The sequence below is a fragment of the Lepisma saccharinum genome, chromosome 17 (assembly GCF_977018435.1).
Source record: "Lepisma saccharinum chromosome 17, izLepSacc3.1, whole genome shotgun sequence".
NCBI classification, from domain to species: Eukaryota; Metazoa; Arthropoda; class Insecta; order Zygentoma; family Lepismatidae; genus Lepisma; species Lepisma saccharinum.
Window position 1 is genome coordinate 6832300 of NC_139245.1, and position 20535 is coordinate 6852834.

The window sequence follows — 20535 nt, forward strand, 5'->3', positions numbered from 1 at the left end:
CACATGCGTGTCCTATTGCACAGCACCTTTTCTCGTAATCATTGCATGACATTAACGTAGAATGCTCAATTCACTGTGGAACCGTACGGCAATGAACCATCCTGCCAGTCGAAGTCGATCAACATCACTTTAACATGGGATGTACTCACTTGTTATTCTCGATGGAGGTTCGACCCAATCCGAAATGTCTGTACCATTCGTAACACTGTTTTCGACTGAGAAATTCCTCGCCATAGACTTCATATAACGTGTCGTATATCTCTTTGAAAGTTTTCTGCAACTCCACACAGAATTTCACACATGCCCGCTGCCCTTCAATTCCTTCATGGTATGGTAAACTGAAAATCGCCGCGGGCGATCAACACATCTGCACTCAACGCGATCTACTGCGTTACTGCGATTAGCCACAGCTTTGAAACTGTGCCAAGTTAATAACTAAGGACACCGCTAGGCACCACCACTGTCGGTTCTCTTCAACGAATTTATATACTTTATATACAAACTTTACAAAAGTAGTTCAGTTTCTTTTTGAACAAGCCTTGTACTTCAACACTCCCTAAAATTCTTCCCGAATGTTCAATTTGACAATTCTGGCGCTAAATTTGCCTTTACACTACCTTAAAACTCCCTTACACCTTCCCCCCGAGACGGAAAATTCTGAGTTACAGTTGAATCCTGATTAAGAATAGTAGGTTTATTCTAATGAAGGGTATTTTATAATGTTTTTGTGAAGAAAAGTACATCCTCATACATGTAGCACTAACTACACAATACACAACCTCGCGGCATTATCTATTCAGACAAATATTAGACCCACTCATACTGTCGCTTCTCCACATTTAAGTTAACTGAAAATTGCACAGAATACTGTACTTCCAGTGTACAAAAGCACAATTAAGGTTAGGAAGAAAAATAATACTGAAATTTCGAGTGTTGTCAACCTGAAGTAGTAATTTCCTATCTTGGTTCAAATACTTATATCCCCTATTTTTAACCACTCTGTGTAAAATGAAAATTAGTCAATTTTAATTTCCATATTCACTATCAGCACCATCAAACTGATAAGAATTGACTAATTGAATTTACATTTTTATTGTTCAACAATGCATACTCTAATCATGGCAGATAGCAACATGTAATGTGTAAGCACTAAACATTCCTCGACACAGCATTTCATTTGTAGCAGTTTAAGGTATCGAGGCATCTGTAGCGCCCACAATGTCATGAATATGTCTAATGCGTGTAGAATACACTAAAGTTTTTACTTATCGTCAAGTAAAAATAGCCATTCATTGAAGTGAAGTTTATTAGCTGAGTGCACGAGGCATTTGCAGTAGCAAAGAGCACAGTGACATCTATGAGTCATAGTAGAAAATCTTTTGACTAGGCTTTCAAATCAAAGTAATGTGGCAAGTCCAACTGAATAAGAATTCGCAATGCTAGCCATCTGGCGGATTGATGAAGCGAGAGCGTTTGAGGCATTGATGTGTTATTATCGCGCACCCCCACTATCACGATCGTAACCTGGCGTGGTATATTTGGAAAAGGTATATACAGGGTGTTCATGAAGTCCCGCTACCATAACATTGTACATTAAATTTGTAATGGTACGGGACTTTATGAACACCCTGTATTCTCACCTAACTCAGTATTGGTTGCATGAAAAAACTGGTAGTTTTAAGCCATAGAACAGTTTGTATTTTGTCTACTTACCCATTTCACAAATATAATTAGAAGAAAACAATGAATCCCATATAATTATCTGCGAGAATGACAAAACATTCTGAAACTAGTCTACGAATACGAGCATGTGAATAATCATTTAGTCAATTTTGACTACGTCATTTGCAACTGTGTAGTTATTAAAAATTAAAGTTTACTGGAACTTGTGTATTTCGATTTGTTCACCTCGTTCTTCATTGAGTGAATATAATGTTTTTCGTCCCAGAAGGAATCGATCAAGACAACCTTTCAAACAGGCAGCCAGTGTCATTATTCAGGCACACGAAACACCCATCAACTGCACCCTGTCATCATCCGGTCCTTTATAGTCGCCATTTTTCTTTTGCGAGGAAGATGTTTATCCTGACCTCCAGGCGCAAGAAAAAGCTGTCTTCTGACCCATCGGATATTTATTGTGGTGATGATGTCGCATGATTTCCTTCACCCGAAAGCAATATCCACTTTCGCCAACTTTCACTTCTTTCACCGATAGATTATGGGCAGATGACTCCTGACACTGGTCGGTCCATGGTTTCGTTTGAGAAAGGGGGGGAAAAAAAGTTGCCAGTGAAATGATTACTATACTGATCGCAACTCCATCTGGCGGCTGACCTTGACAGCTATTTGTCTCTTTCTGTCAACAAGCTCGGTTGCAAAGTAAAATCTGAAGGGGTCACGTCGCTTTCCCGAAGCAACGTTGCCAAGCGTACTTCTGTTCTTGCCAGTTGTCTATTTGCGTGTTTGTAGAGTGTTTGCGTGTGAAACTCCCTCGTGTAGGACCACATGTGCAGTTGTACCATTAGCCCCCGCTGATCTTTGGTGCTGACCAGTGTTGCCACAATATGAGGACACAATTTCCCTTTCCAAGGGGAAAAATTTCCCCTTTTTCGGACCAATTTTTCCCTTCACCTAAGCAAATCATACAATAATAATAATAAGTATTAGTAGTGGAAGTAGCAGTAGCTGTAATTATTATTATTATTATTATTATTGGTGGTGCTGGTGGTGGAAGCAGTAGTAGTAGTATTTCCGTTGGTCCATGTCCGTGTGAATAAAAAATGTTCAATGTTTCACATACATGTCACTTTCATCGCTTCCTGACCAGTTGTCCAAGGTTTGGATCCATTTAATCGTTAATCCTCATCGTTACTATTATCTGAAGGTGCAGAAAAGCGATGTACTTAACAGAAATATAAATATATACAGGCTATATTCAAGGGAGCAGAAAAAAGAACAAATAAATGTGAGTATGAAATTGGAACTTAACAAACTGTAATAATGTAGTCAGATCAGATGTCTTAAAATATCCCTGAAATTGTGGTATTCTTAATCGAAATTCCCTTTCCCCTTTTGGCTAAAATTTCGGACCGAATTTCCCTGCAAAAGGGAAATTTCCCTTCACACTGGTGCTGACAATATCGTTGCCCCAGATAACTTTCTCCCTATACAGTACGTTTGGCAACATGTGGTGGACCCACCCAACGTTAATTTGTTTCTTTCCCGCGAACAACGTTCGGTACCTTGTGACTCGAAAATGCCCGATGTCAGTCGAAGAGAATTCAACTGATCGCTGATTCGCTGTTTCCCAGCCGCCAGATGGAGTTGCGTTCAGTTTTTTTCTTCATAGTTTCCGTTGAAGACTCCAAACTTGAAACTGTGATGTGATGGGTTATCTAGAGGTTGTCCACGAAAATACAGCGAAAAAACCCATACATCGCTAAAATATATGGTTAGTATATAAAAAGAAAGCACGTTTCGTAAATCAACGAAGGGAAATACATCGAAAGACGAAACTCTGCAGGTGGTTATTGGTGTGGTGAATTAATGGGAGCATCCCCTGTCAAAATGCTTCTTTCATTTTTCTGAACTTCAAAATATGCAGTTGTTTATGAAAACAGTACTGTGCGTTATGTTTAGACCACGGCATAGGGAAGGGACATCACAACAAATTCAGAAACTGGTTCTGTACAGTGTTGGACTTTGTGTGTGTACAGTGCATTTATCCAAAATTGCAATTTAATGGTGGCGGCTGATTGTCAACTTGAAGAAAAATGAACGAATTGAAGAGCGAATTTGAGCGTAAGTGCAATGATTCAACGTATGTCATTCTTTGTCAACTCGATAGTTCCCTTTAATGGGAGTTAAAGTATTCTCGCAGTTACAAAAGGCAGAAACCATACAAAATTAATTCTCATGTCAAACTTTAGCTACCTATACCCTGTCCCAGCTGACTGTAGAGCAGGGCCGCGCATATCGGCAGAGGAGGAGGAGGAGGTAAATCGAGTGGTGAAAGCGCAGCGTTGCCAACCGTACGGTCCTGACCGTACATGTACGGACGTACGGTCCAGACCTTGGTCCGTACGCTAAATGCACGGCTTGTCAAAATTTGCTCTTGCATTTATGTCCATAATATTTCCCTAAGAAGTTCTTAAACCAATCGTACGGACAAGGAGACAAAAATACGGTCAGTTTGCCATGTGCGTTCGGTATTATCCTTTTTAAAAGCTTGCAACGCTGCATAGCGAAGGAGGAAATCGGGTAACTCCCGTCGCCCATTACACAATCCCGTTTCTCTCACTGTTCATTGGTGGAGCCGTCTGGCGTCACTACTTGCGCAGACACTTGTTCCCGTTCTCCTGGTCTACAGTTAGCTGGTACGGAGTTTAGGTGTTGAAGTGATGCTTAAGAATTACGAACTGCACCAAACTTTGGAGAAATAATTTTTTCTTAGAGTGAAGTTAACTGTTTTCCTCCAAACATTACATTTTCCGAAGAAATCACAAAGTGAAAACGCGACAAACGTTGTTTTACATAAAAATAGCCATGATAAAAGAAGAAAGAGGCTTTTTCGGTATCTTTGTCGAACTTTTATCCTCACAAGTTAGAACCTCAGCAAACGTGTGGTCGAACCTTCTGGGATCAATGTGTAGTTTCAACACTGTGTAAGCGGCGTATGTTGAGATTTCCAATAATAATCCCATTGCCGTATGGTGCTTTTCAGTTACCTCATTCCACAATCTGGATAATTGAGGATTGTGACGAAACGCACTTACATGCCTTAACGGAGATTCCAAATCATGATCTAGCGAAGTTCCTAGGGCATTGAGTACCGCTTCCCACATGTCAGCACTGCTGGATCTAGGGCGCTCTAGAATCGTAAATTAAGAAGGAGTGACTTTTAGGAGGGATTGATTTTCTTTATCCACGCTACTCAACTCCCTTGAGTCCTTTCCATGCCACGGCATTTGTTCTCTAAACCATTGGTTCTCAACCCGCTGCCCACCGTTTAAAATGTTGTATCCCGAAAGCACATCCGTTGAGCTGTGGACTTTATCTTTTCACAGCTGAATTAAACTACACCTATATTTGAGAGAAAATAAATGCCATTAATGTTCCCCAATTTCTTGTTTTATTCTAATTTATGTACAGAAGGCTCATCGGGACTGGACCTACAGCCTAAAGTGGGATCCCCAGCATTTGCCTCCAGCGTGTAGCGAACTAGGACCACATGATTACAGGGCTACATTACCACTAAATTTCTGGAAGAGGAAAAAATTTCAATATGAAACATTTGGTGATTTACCTGAAGTATGGCCGTGCAGAAAGAAAAACTTTTGCAGTTGTTAAAACCCACACGATTTACTTATTTTTAAGAGTACATGTAATTGTCCAGAGAGAACCACAGGAAATCAAAATTAAGAAATAGGTTGTGTCGCTTAGAAAATTCAGTACACCAAATTTTGTGTTGCTATCTCTAATATTTAGTTACTGACTAATCGATAGGTGTCGATTGTCAAACAGACCAATCGAGATGTCTTGCCAAATTGACATCAATCTTTTACAAGTCCACCAATTTGGACTCTGTAGATCTGGTTGGTAGTTTCTGAGGTGGTATTTCAGAACTTTGTTGATTACTACACTAAAATGGAATTACAGGAATTTTTCAGGGTTAGATAACATGTACAGAATGTAGTCTGCAAGCTTGTTTTTGAAAAAAAATGGCCTTATTAAAAAATAAAAGTTGACGTCCGACTTATACAATCCAGCATTTCATTACAGAGTATTTCATGAATTGATAAATATACATATGTTTGTCGAAGTTTAAGCCCACTTTACGCCCACATAGACTAATTGGGACTGGATCCACAGTTTAAAAGCCGATCCGAAACACTGTTACTTCGGGACCTCTTTATTACAAAGCGATAGGGTTACCACTATCGGAGATATGTTTAATAAAATAAGACAATTTAGAATTAAAGTTACTTAAGGAAAGCGGTATCGTGAGTGTCAAAACTCGCATGAGCTAACCAGAAATCATATTAGCAAAGACGAAAAGTGCGCAGACAAAATACAAGGTCAATACAATAGCTTTCAAATTTATTTCAACATTATTGTGTTATTTCGTCTTTTATTAACATTTAACAGCATGGGTTAAATGTAACGGTATCCTTTGCTACAATGATGGTTCAACGATTCCACTACTAACGTCAATGAGGGTCAAGATCTTCGAGTATGTAAGGCCAGGGTCGAAAAAGCCGGTATACACTTGACATAGCGGTGTAAGTTCAAGGTTCTTCCGCTGGAGGCGCTAGTATACTGCTTCTGGTATTATTCTAAGTTTGTTTGGGAATGCTTTCCCTTCTGATGTAACAATGCAGTGTGTACAGAGGAGAATTGGATATGTTGTGCTTTCTCCTTAGCATATCCTAACCTGTTACGTAATCCTATGTAATTTACTTGTAGATTAAAGTAGGTAGGCGTGACAAAGCGCAAATTAAATAATGGACGCTCAGTTCTTTGGGAAATTTTAGTAAGTAGACGGCATTGAATCTTCGAGAAATTTCTTCGTCTTGACAATTTATCGACTCGTCGAAGAGTTTCAGGTGAATTGTTAAAATGACGGACTTGTATTTTGAGGCTTGCAGCTTCAAATTCCGTGGCCGTTTCCCCTCCCAGACTACAGGCAAATGCTGGGAAGGTAACTTTGATGAAAACTGCGAACGGCCAATAACCACCCCTTGTGAATCATTTTTGGTGATATAATTTTGTGGTGCATTTATTGTAAGCTGTACACCGTCGCCACTATGGAATTGGTCTTTTCCAGCGTGCGTACCCATACGAGAAATAAGGGGAATATGGAAAATTATTACTTATTTTTTTTTTTATATATTTTTATTCGTTTTCCTTTTTAGAATTTTGCATGCCTTCTGTCTCTTCATGACCATTTCTATGACTAGCTTTTGTTTCCTGTCTTATTTTTCTCGCTTCTCTTATTTCTGTATTTGTCATTTCTCCTTGGGCCTTCCCGGTGGTAACGTTGTCCCCTTGTAATCAAGGGGTTCCGTAGGGGATACATAGTCAGATGGTTCGCATCCCACTTTAAACTGTAGGTCTAGTCCCGATTAGCCTATCTGAGCATAAAATAACTTGAAATCATAAACTCTTTGTCCCTTCCTTATCTTGTTTCATTATTTCTCGTGTTTCTTTTTCTATTTAATTTTGAATATTTTATCATGCATGGCAGTGAATATCGATAGTCTCAGAATTTTATGTCTCCAGTGGCGGGATAGTGCCCCCCCACCACCGCCACCGATGGCGCAGTGGTAGCGTCGTCGCCTTGTAATCGAGGGGTGCCGGGTTTGATACCCGGTGGAGGTACACAGTGGTTCGGATCCCACTTTATACTGTAAGTCCCGTCCCGATTAGCCTTACTGTGCATCAAGTGGACTTGAAACACAAAATCAATCAAATCCAGTGGCGGGATGTGTGCATGACATTTTCCGGCCATGTGGCAGGAATGGGAGAAGAAAGAGGAGCTTACAGGATTATTGTTGGGAGGCCTGATGGTAAGAGACCTGTAGGAAGGCCAAGACAGGATAACGTTGAAATGGACCTAAAGGAAATAGGTAGGGATAGAAAGGAGTAGTGTTGACCACGGGACGAGACGGGACAGGTTTTAAAAATTCGAGACGAGGCGAGATTGATCATGTGTCCCGAGACAAACGAATATTTTCGAGACGAGACAGCATTTCACAGCATTTCCAGGAGACGAGACAGGCCAAAGTCTCGTCTCGTGGGCAACACTAGAAAGGAGTGGACATATCTTGCCTAGGATAGGGACAGATTGAAGGCTTGTGTTGCTGCAGCCATAAACCTTCGGGTTTAAGAAGGCTAAAGAGTGAGTGAGTTATAAAGATAACATTACTAGAATATATAGGTATCCCAGCATCTAATTACTTTTAATGTTGTTTTTTTTAAAACTTGAGCTCAAAGGTGTGCAGTATGCACTTAACACACAGCTTTAGTTCTAACCCTTTCTGTCATGACCAATTGTACCCAATATAACTCCTTTGAATTTTGTAGGGGACGTTAAGAGACTTTTGACTCAACCTGTACATGGAATACTAACTTTATGAGTATGATGTTAGGCTAAGTACTTGCCTAACAGTTGTAAGTTGTGACTTGTACTTTTTTAAACATGATCTTGTTATAACGTTACATATAAATTTCCAATGTAATGTTCCTGCAATGAATGTGTATTCTGTGATACACTGACTCTTCCATGACCTTCTGCATACCTTTGAGCTCAAGGTAAAAAAACAAACAAAATAAACATTGAAGTGATCAGACCCTTTGAGGATCATAGAACAGGTTCGGCGAGAATGCTTACATTCTAGGCATGTTAGTTGTTATCCTTACGGGGAAAAATTAAAACAAGAAACTATTTGTTTAAAATATATATCCGGTAATTATTTGTGTGTTCGTTTGAATATTATAGGAATACGTTATTGGCCATATTATTGGACTCATTAGTTGAAAAAATGAAACTCAGATTAACTCACTTTATGTAGAGAAATTTGACAGATTTAATGTTTTGTGATACACATCGCATTGTTATACACATTGCAAGTACTGTCAGTACTTCGTGTAACCACCTTTGGCTCGTTTTGAGTCCATTTTAATCATTGCTTGTGTACAATTCCTTTTCACTCTTTTGTTCTAAACTTCAAACCACGTGGTTTATGAAATTACGTGTTGCTCCGAAGATACAAATAAAGAACATCCTTACAAAAACCAGAATTAACATTACTTCCTTTGTTATAACAAACAAATAGCATAAATGACACGGTAAACAATGTACGTATTGTTCCAGGCAATTTTGCGAATGTACAAAGAATCGTGCTGCCATCTATGGGGACACAGTAAAAAGGTTTGTGGGAAATAAGATTTTATCGAAGCAAACAGTTTAAGCCCATAAAAAGTTGTAACAATCGCCAAATATATTTAGTTAGAACACTTTTAAAACAAGGAAATGTGCTTCTTTTTTACGACGAGTCCAATAGTTTGGCCAATGCTGTAGTTCAGTGCGATTTTGTTTATGCAAGATGGTTCATTAAGTATATTGGTTTAGTGTCCAAGAACTTACGATTGTTGTTTGTTTCGTGTTTATTATTTAGGAGAGAGTAGATAACGGCACACTATTCGGACAGGAGCTCAGATAGGCTAATACTCTAATCTAAACGAGTGTTCGTCTCAGCTTTCGTCTCAGTACAAAAAAAAATACAATAATAATATAGGATTGTTTCATTTTTTACGCTTATGTTGTTTAGAAGTTACTGTAACCTTACTATATTGTAATAATTTTCATTTTTTTCCCCACAGACGAAGCTCCTGAACGTCAGGAAACGGACGACGAGGGGATCGAACGTGACTCTGGGGACAGCGATGACGACCGAGGGTCTGCGTCACAACAGTACTCGCTGGCCAGAGTTCTTGAGGTGAGTTTTGCATTCAATGTTCATTGCCACTTTTTTGGGGCCACCAGGGGGCAGAGTTTGTTCACTTCGATTGATGATAAAGGATAGGTATTGAAGTTATACATTCAAGGTTGTAACGAATGAGGAAATGTTGTGAAGTGGGATAATAGGCTATACTGAAAATTTGAGTACGTCTCCGTAAAATTAAAATTTCGAGAGAGGGGGGCGAGAAGGTAAAGAGAAAGGGAAGTGTAGAAATTAGGAACGACAAGAAGAGATAAAGATTGGTTTGGTTTATTTTACTTCCCTTTTCTCTCACTTTTGGCTACTCACGAAAATGGGGATGAAATTGATGAAAAACAATCACAAAGAACACCCATGCCCGGGCCGGGATTCGAACCCGGGACCCCTGGCGCCGTAGAGCGCTGTGTAAAGAGAGAGAGAGAAATATAGGAAGGCAAACATCTAGCGTGAGAGAAAAACAGAGGGAGAAAGAAGTAGAGTAAAACCTCTTCAATTGGGGTGATAAGTTGACCGGTTCAACGAAAGTCCGGATTAACTGAAATAACCTAAAATGACAATAGAAAGTGCATTAAAACTCCGTTTATACCAACAAAACACGTTTATTATGGTGGATTTAAAGGGCATAGGCCTAAATACACTATACAGTACAGTACAAAGTCTGCGGGAAACAGAATTTCATCAGTGGTTGACTGCCGTTTCTTTGGGAAGTTCTCTTGTTGACTTCTAGCCACATTTAAAACCTTGTATTCTGTTTTTGCCTGTTCGGATTAAGCGAAGTCCGGCTTAACGAGGTTTTACTGTAATAAGTTATCTTTTTGTTCAGAATTTTCTTCAAGAATTCTCGGAAAACATTTTGGAAATACAGGGAACTAAACACATTCGTCTTAGGACATATATTGGGACAAAAGCTTGAAATAAAGTACCTGCACCAGCCATAACGGCTGCAAATTCAAAACTTTTAGAGTTAAGAAATTTACCTACGATTCGGGCATTTCACAAATATTCTGATTGTCTAGTCTACATTTTGTTGGATTAAGAAACGTATCTCGTAGTAATTTTACGGCCATAACGTACGTTCTTATAAGCGTTAGTTTGGTAATGGAAGCTTTTAAATATAGCGCGTTGGTACGAAAGATCGCTAGGCTAAAGTGAAGCTACAAATCTTTTAATGTTTTGACCACACCAACTTCTCAAAATTAAAGCTTTTGTTTCAAAATTTTCACAGCTGTCAAAAACTGCTCTGAAAATAAGTAAGGTTATGAAATGTGATGAACTTTTATAACCTATCGTAACAAAATTGGAAATATACACTTGGCGCGGTTAATGCGAGAAAGATAGATTTTTATTTAATATTTCACTTGTATGTAATCAAACGCTTTTATTTGAAAACTGTCAACGTACTTTTTAATCATGACGATAATTCCAGGAAACAAACGTGCTAGAAGATTACTAAAAACTCCTATTTTATTCAAATATAACATTATTATTTGAGTTTCAGAAAAAGATGTGTATATGGCACGTAACACTCATAATAAGTTTCAGTTTGACAAAGAGGTTACACCATACCGGGAGTAATAGGATAAATTTTCCTGCTTTGCTCACCAGTTCAGTGTTTTAAATTATATATTTACATATTTGACTAGTCATCTCAATAGGTAATTCTGTTATAAAACTTCTAAAACCTTGGACGTTTCTTCCATTACTTAAAAGCGCAACAAACTTTCAATTATTTAACATGTCATATTGCGAAAGTAGCGTGACTATAGAAATACCTGTCCCAGAAGACAAGAGATGATTTTTCTCACAAAACTAGTTTGAGTACGAAATTTAGTTAGTGTTATGCTTCATTAACACTATAACATCTCTTTTCCTGTACACCCTCGTTAAACCCATCAATCATGTACCCATGTATAGGAACGGTGTCAGTTAATATTTTGTTCCTGGAAGCGTAATTGGTTTGGTTTTCAATGCATTTCCACGTTCTGTCAACCCCAGATCATCATTAGCAAGATGAAAGGAGTGCCTTTTGAATGCAGAATCACATTGCGTAAATTAATCACCTCATGAATACCACTTAGTGTGAATTTCACAATAACTTTTCATCTTCCTGCAAGTACGACAGATTAAGAGTGCTGTAGGGAGACGATTTCGCTCGAACGCGAAATAGTTCACACAGACGACGCTAGATAGAATTGAGAGCTGCTTGTCTCGGGCGGTATACACAGGAAGGCCAGTAGTACACGAATAACCGTAATTTGTCTGTGATAGAGCGCCCTCAAATATTGATCGTGAAGTGAAATTGAAACTTAATGTGAACATAGTCATTATTTCCATGTAGTTTTGTCTATCTTATCAATACACACTGATATATGAAAATGAAACAGATGATTGTGGGCTGAAACTACCAAGGCAGATATTTTACATTTATCTGTCGACGATTATTGTCACATTAAAATGATATTCCATTGTACGCTCGAGGGTGGGACACGAGAACGAGCGAGCAAAAGTGGCACAGTGGGATCCATGAGTATTACCGTGCAAATTGCCCATGACTATTTTTATTAATTTTTCTCTCGCATCCTGTGTGTTTTTAACCGATGGATTTTTATGTATGCTGTTGCAGAAGTTGTCAACAGCTTCTTTTGAGTTTTTTTCTTAATTCTGAAGCTCTTATTGGGTCAAATAAAGTGCACGAACATGGTGATGGATAATTTGCACTCTAATACTCATGGATCCCACTGTACAATGCAGTACTCTAGTCTGCATGAAAGTAATTGTTTGTTTTTAACGACTACATTTTCAGAAACATTTTTGTATTACGAACACCAATATTGAACTATATTTTAATGTGTAGAGTGGAATGAATAAGTATTACGAAACAAATACCCATCACAATGTTTATTCTTCTTGTTTTACGCAACCAGAGAATCAGGAATTGAAAAAAAAACAAGCTGCTGACAGCCTCTGTACAGTGGGATCTACTAGTATTGCTCGGCAAATTGTCCATGACTATTTCAATTAATTGTTCTTTTACATCCTATGTGTTTTCAAGCGATGGATTTTTATGTATGCTGGTGCAGAAGTTGTCAACAGCTTGTTTTGTGTTTTTTCTTATTTCTTGAAGCTCTTAATTGGGTCAAGTAAAGTGCACGAACATGCTGATGGACAATTTTGCACGGTAATACTTATGGATCACACTGTACAAGCACACGTAAAAATATATTCTTTAAAAACACGTAGGAAGCAAGAGAAAAATCTATGAATATAGTCATGGACAATTTGCCCAGCATTACTTGTGCATCTAACTGTGCAGGCTGTTCCAACTGAATGAGAGTATCAAACGTGTTATGTATAACGCAATCACTTTTGCTTTTCGAGTTCGTACGTGTCTTATTACGTTAGCATGTCTCGTTGAACATCAGCATGTTGACACGGAAACAAGCCATGCGAAGGCAAAAATAAGGAAAAACAAACTGAAACAGACTGTATCACTTGCATTGACAAGTTTTCGATGCCTTTGGTAATTTTGCTGTGGCTTTTTCCCCAAGATGAAGATCCGGACGTTACTGTAAATCTTGTAGATCGACCTTGTAAGGAATGTCTATCAACGTAGCATACTCTTCTGGCAAAATTTCAAAGTCACGTAATTATTTTCTTAAGGCCAGTTTGCTTTCGTGTAAGTTGAGTCGATAGAAGAATGAGAAATGAACTATAGTATGTATTTGTTATTGATAATTTCTTCGCCAAAACAGGCAGGCAAAAAGCGCTAAAGTTTCATAAAAACTCACGAAAATAAGCACAATATACGACACATAAAAGGCATTAACAACTAATCTTGTGTACAAAGAAGAATCTATGATTAAAAAACTTTAGCTTAAAATGTAATACTTCCATAACATTAACAATTCTAATATAGAACGAAGGGGACACAATTTGTATGTTAGTTACTAGTTTTTAAAACTGAAAAATATTACATTCTGTATTCTATAACCTTCTAAAATAATATGGGCCTTGCAATTTTGCTATATATACGAGGGTGGGTCAATAATTATCCGCAATGCAGTTATATTTACATGCAGTCAGTTCATAAAGGCCATTGAAAAATAAGTTCACGTGGGAAAATCTCAAAATGGGAATAATGTCACGCGCCTATTTTCTTGTGAACACTTTATATGGTTATTAACGATCAAGGTCCAAGAAGAAACTTACAAAAATTATTATTACTATTGATATTCGATAGAATGTCCTGCTGGGGATTACCAGTCACCACAGATTTCTCTCGTGTAAACACCTAATCCGAGAAGTTGCAGTTTATATTCTTGTGTTTGCACTAACAGTATTTTGCACTCTGTACACAAGCGAATACTTCTTACTGCAACGCTAACTTTAGAGTGTGGCATTTACTTTAAATTGTGCGTGACGAGACTGTTGAAATCCCGTTTTGTTGGTAATCGGCTGTGGCTCATGTACGATGGTTCTGTAACGGATTTCCTTTCCGTACAATGTTCTGCCAAATGTTGCTAACAACATGGAGCGCGGTGAGAATTCGAACGTCGTGAGTGGAGCTAAATGGTGACGCTCGAGTCCAGTGTGGCTGCTCGTTCAGGTATGGTCGCCACTCGGGAACGCTACAATGGAAGGCAGGTGAGCAGTCTGTGTTGGATTTATTGTGCCTGTGGATAAATGAGTAACGCTAGGTATTATTGATTGTGGGTCTTCCGGTTAGAAATTCTGTGATCTTTTTCTCTTGCAAACTGACTAGTTATTTCGTGCAATGTTGGGGGCTCCTCGATGATGTAGTGGCGACGTCGTCGGTTGTCGCCTTGTAATCAAGGGTTTCTGGTTCCGTTACCCAGTGGAGGGAAATGGTGGATTTTTCCAGGGTGGTTAAAGGTCCAGGAACGGGTTCCTGGACCGGACCGGGACCTTTTTTCTCGCACAATTTAAATTCGTTTGAAGTTGCGTATTGTTTCAATGAAAAAGGGTTCCTGGACCGTATTTAAATTGACCCGGAAAGAAGGTTCGTGGACCGAATTTAAATTCATCCGGAAGGTTTCTGGACCGAATTGAAATATTTTAAACATAAAAAGGTTCTTTACGGTCCAGAACCCATGTACACTTGCTGATTTTCTCTTCCGGACGGAAATTGAATTTATTTACAATTCGTGGACCTTAAACAACCCTGGGATTGTTATACTCATAGATCCAAGAACAGATAACATCTAATAACAGAATATCAATTTATTTGTTAAATCCACTTTGTACAGATCCGAACCATTGCGCCATGTGTCTGCACTGGGGATTGAACCGGAAACCTCTTGTGTACAAGGTGACATCATTAGTCAGGTTATTTTCGGAACATCTCCAGCTGGCGAGCTTACCAGCGGTGTACAGCGTCAGAAAGCAGCGATATGTGCTGGGTTGAGATGACATTGCCTCGCTTGCTGATTGGATGCTTCGGGAGTTATGACTCCTTTCCAAGTTTCAAATCGTAGCCTATGCTCAATAGGTGGGTTTCATGTGACGTCATGATGCGCATAGCCGCCATGTTTGCAAGGGAATATCCACCATGTAGCGTTCGTTAAATTTGCACCAACTGCACGTTTGTTTTTAGATCATGAATATCTGTGTTAGTATCTTCCGCCCACCCGCTTGAATTCCGTGTGTTTACAAGAACTGGCCTCAATCATGGCTGCTCGAAGCCACAACGCAACAGTTTGTGACGTAGGTGAAACACACCTTCAGGCGAAGATGTTTACGAAAATAATTCACATTATCTGTGAGACCTATTGTATAAACTTTATTATGCATTATTGTCTGTATTTACTTGTGTGTGTGTATTTATATGTGTATCTAAAATACATATACCTTCTGTATTTATTGGTTTATTACTTATGCCTGGATATATACAGTATATGACAAGCAGTTAATAAATTATAAATGTCCTCCAAACGTATGACGCAAAAGCTCGTGCAGATGTGAGAACCATGCTCTTGTGCATGGAGTTAAATGAGGCAGCCTTTTCATAGACAATAAAACGTAAACTCAAATGAAATAACTGTATAGCAATAAAGGAAGGATGTATTGTTTCACGGATAAAACCATGCAAGTAGAGAAACCCTTGTCTGCGTTTTCATTGTAGTTTTGTAGATTACACACAATGCTCTCTCTTTGCAGCTTTGTGCAGCGCACCTATCCACTCCACAGCAGGCAGACGGCCACTACAGGGCAGTATGCAGGGCCCTCGTCGCAGAAGCCCTTGAGCTGTCCTCGTTCCTCGAGAAGGTCTCCCAAGGAACTCGGAGTCTCCGTACGGAAACTGACACCTCGTCTCCAGACCTCGACAAATTGAAGTTCTCAGATTGGGTAAGTTTCCTTCCTTTGTTAACCTTTGGAAAATGTTCGAGGCTATCGTCAGGTGATACATGAGTTGTTTTCATTCAAGTCACGGCCTTAATTCTATGCTTTGTTGTTCTAATTGCAATTGTCAAGATGAATTTCACAGGGAACTGTTCTTGTCCAAATTTTACCATAGCTGCTACACTAGCAGTAACCTATGTCTTAGAACAATGTCCTTTCTTCTATAGTTTTATGTCTTTGGATTTCCCTTACAGTCGAATTACATCCAGTTCTACATTGTTTTGTCTAAAATAAAACCGAATGAATTTAGCTTCTTTCGATGTATGTTTTGCCGCGGTAGCTCAGTCGTTATGGTGTCTGACTACCATGCGAGAGACCCGAGTTCGATCCCCGGCTGGAGACAACCGAGATTTTTTTCATCTATTCAAGCGGCTCCGGCGCCCACCCAGCGTCGTATAAGGTGGATACCTGGTGGAAACTCTGGGAAGTAAAGACGGCCAGGGGCGTGGTGCTGATCACATCAAGAAACTGTGGGATCCTAACTCCAGAGCCCTTATACGCCTTCATGGCGTGGTGCAAAGCACAGGGGAGTACACACTCTTTTCGTTGTATGCGTACGTGTATCAGAACTATCTGACAATATTTTCTAAAGGTAGCAGTCTGTTGAAATATTAAAATCGCTCGAAGAGAATCGACAACCTATGCTATGTGAACTGTCATCTTATCGTGTGTACGAAATTGTCAGTATGTGCTATACAGGCGTGGACACTTCTTGGTTGTAACGATAATGTGGGAAGTAATAGGAAAGGCTGTACATAAAATATCTGTGTAGGAGATCCTAGTTGTCTTAGGACAAGTGCCAATCATAACATCTGGTATTCTGACCCATGCAACGAACAACAGTCGGGATCTAGAACCAGTGATGTGCCGTAGACTATAAGTTTACATGCGTTGTCTACACGTATTCTACGTGTAGATTTCATTGGGTTGTAGTTTACATAGACTACGTAGACAATCTAAAGTGCATGAAATTTAATTTTCAAGGGTTTCATGAAAGGAAAGTGACATTTTCAACTATATTGGTTCCTAACGAAATGAAAAGAATCCTATTTACAACAAAATGTCTCTTCTCTTCTATTATCAACTATGGAAGAATATAAACAGTATGCAAAAAACAACAACAGATGGCAGTCGTGAGGCAAGAGTGGTCTTTTCCCCATAAAACATTAGAATATTTCCTATATTAGGTTTCTTCCTAGGTGAGAAATTGTTCGAATTTGGAAGGAAGAGTATGAAAAGTTCTCCTCACACATAAGCAACTGATACGCAGTATAATTTTATTTTAATTTCACGACGCCCTTTGCTAAGTTATCACCTCTCGCCATGTTGTTTACATAGATTACGTAATCTACGTGTATAACATAGTCTACGTGTAGAATGTAGACTAACGTTGTTTACGCGTAGACGCACATCACTGTCTAGAACGCTTGGGAAGGAAAGTATACGAGTGAAAACTAGGTGTACTCTTAACTTACAATATGGTGCAAAACTCTAATGGTATGTTGAAGTTACCCACACACAACTCAAAATGCATGAAATCTAGATTGAAACACATTTGGTGCACTGAATCAAGGTTGCTGTCTTGGAGCATAAATTGAAACCGTTAAATGTCTAATGAACCTGTCTGATCTCCTTCAACATATGTCGTGATCCACTGTGACAATCTAACCTTGAACCACTCGCATCAAGGGTGTGTGTCACGATCAAGCTACTTCAGTTCACAAATACTTGAAGTTGGTTGGATGCATGTCATTGCTTTAGTGTGTTGCAAGAAGATGATTTCGCTCGAGCGCCAAATAGTTTCTACGGGCGACGCTAGGTAGCGTGTCGAACAGGCAAAACGAGCGGTATACGCTCGAAGCCCAGTAGCACACGTGTAAACGTAATTTGTCTGTGGCAGTGGGCCCTCAAATATGGATCGTGAAGTGACAGACGCAGTGAAATTGATACTAAGTAAAGATAGTCATCATCTCAATGTTAAAATGTAGTTTAGTCCATCTACATGATTGTGGGCTGAAACTGCCAGGACGGATATTTTACATGTCTACGATTATTGTCACTTAAAATGATATTTCATTGTATACGCTCGAGGGTTGGAGACTCGAACTAGTAGGAGCCAGGGGTGCCCACAGGGAGGGGGGTCATGACGCGCCTGCGTCATGAAATTTTTTTTGGGGGGAACAAAATTTTATACCAATTCTATATATCTTCACACAAATATGGGGGGATCGTATCGTTTGATTCACTTGATTTTTAGTTTTTATTATTATGGACACCGAATGATCTAAAAAAAAAAAGTTGTAAAAAGAGAGAATGCCATTGCGTCCAGTGAAATTATTTGTGCCCTATTAAATCAATATTGTTTTCAATTGCAAAAATTGGATCTAAAAATGTTCTTGCTCGCTTCGCTTCCATTATACTTCTTTCCTGTAATGTAATGTATTTAAATAATGTGTTGGATATTTGTATTGAATAAGGTTTGAATACGTACACAATTTAGTGTTAGCTTGTTGCATATGTATTCTCTATTTTATGTGACTCCATGTTGCATATGTGTAAAACATATGTTGTACATGCAGGCGCGTAGCCAGGAATTATTTGTAGGGGGGGGCGAAGTCAATCCTACAGGGGGCAAATGTTTAATATATTGTGTCGGATTGGCACATATAACAGGGTACACAGAGGCACTTGACCCTTCCCCCATAAAGAGAGAAGTAACAGAAAAGCAATGATATCTTGAAACTGCAACGAACAAGAAAAACTTGGAGCAACATCAAATAGCAATATTTCGATAATGACCTTTCCAGATTGCCAAAGAATATAAAGTTTAACATAAATAGACAAATAGGGACTGTATCTACTTGATATTTACAGGTCGATAATGTTAATAGATGATTAATATGCACCAACAACTTTGGGCCTTTCTGCAGAACTGATTAAGGGAGCCCTTTATAAATCATGCTTCATAATGATTCCCTCTAGTTTCCAGTACGCAAGATTTTTACGCACAAAGGAATCTAACGAGAATCCAACAACACCATTGTGTTGTGTTATGCAAGAAAAATAGAATTAATTAAATAATAATGGTTACATATTACCTACACTTTGATGAATTGTGTAAAAATTTGTAGCTAATACATTTTTTTTGTACTTGCTAAAACATTAAAATATGGGTCCCTTAGTCCACCACGGACTCTATTTCTTTCAAAGAGGAGGGACTTGCATCACTACAGACAACGTTTGCCTACTGGTTACGTTAACCATTTTGCAAGATATTGTGTGAATTGTATTATATTATAGTTGAAATACATTTTTTGACACCTGACACAAAAATAGGAATCCCTTGATTGATCAATGACTTCTTGGATTACAGTGTCATCATTAATATTTCATATTAAGTGTCATAGAAAGAAATTGTTTTAATAGGGTGCAATAATTTCACGGAGCACCATGGCATTCTCTTTAACATTTTTTTTTCATATAGGTCTTTGGCTCCCAGGTCCGACTCCTGCCGCACCATAACTGGCTCTGAACTTGTACTATAAGAACAGCAGAAATTGCGAGCGAAGCGATCAAGAAAATTTTACGAAATGTACTTTTTTTTGTATAAAGTTCGAAATCGAGAGGGCAGTTGCCCCTGTGCCCCTTGCAAGTGCACTTGGCCGTCTGGTAGAAAAATGCAAGGAACATGTAAAAACTAATTCCATCATGAGTATCCAATTGTCCTGCTATTCTTAGATTCTCCTAGTCTTGTTCGTTTTACTTCAATGTTTTCTTCGCCTAGAATGGACTTCTGTCCAAGGTCAGGGGAAGGGGACAATGCCCTCTGTAGTTGCGGCACTGTTTATGAGTGTCTGTTCATCAATTTCACATCATCCTTAATTGTTGCGATTAGCTAGAAGTGGCAGAAAAGCAACGCAAAGTAACAAAAATTAAATATCCACTCCCTCTCTCTACCACACAATTACCAAAGGGTAGACTTGGGAAACAAAAATTTAAGCATTTCAAAGTTCATAGCAACACATCCAAGAAAAACATCCAAACACATTAGGCACCTTTAATACAATACTACTCAAAATGTCACAACTGTTCTAGATCCTGAAAATCATTGTGAAATCATTTCCCGAAGTCTAATCTGGAAGGGAATTTTTCCCCCCAATCCTGATACGACATTATACGGAATCCCATACACCCTAATAAATCACAAAATCAATAAGTGTCTTTGCAATGTTGCTAGAGTAACACATGATATAATTGTAAAGATTAGTGAGAATTCCAGGTAGGAATGTGTTCTTGATTTTTCACAGGGGGGGCAGAGCAGGCTCTCAGAGGGGGGGGGCAGTTGCCCCCCCTGCCCCCTCTAGCTACGGGCCTGTGTACATGAAAGTTACACATGTATCTTCGGAATGCATTTATCATTCATTTTCTGCCATTCTGTGTGCTTGATTTCCATTATTAGCTAATGTGAAATTGACTGTGTTGAGAAAATATTTCAAATCGTTTGTTCGAACACAAATGCTTTAGCACAGACTTCTACCCCAATTTTGAGTAATTTATGAGGATAATAACGTCGTTGATACTACTACTACTACTACTACTACTACTACTACTA

The 20535-nt window shown here is 38.9% G+C and overlaps 1 protein-coding gene across 7 annotated transcripts in view; it reads left to right on the forward strand.

Moving 5' to 3' along the window:
• Positions 1-20535, forward strand: part of spir (spire type actin nucleation factor) — a 322402-nt gene that overhangs the window by 192463 nt on the left and 109404 nt on the right. For all 7 annotated transcript variants that reach the window (XM_083138861.1, XM_083138867.1, XM_083138863.1 and 4 more), the window contains 2 exons: positions 9385-9500; positions 15681-15869. In XM_083138861.1, coding sequence (XP_082994987.1) covers positions 9385-9500; positions 15681-15869 — 305 coding nt within the window. The remainder of the gene's footprint in view (positions 1-9384; positions 9501-15680; positions 15870-20535) is intronic.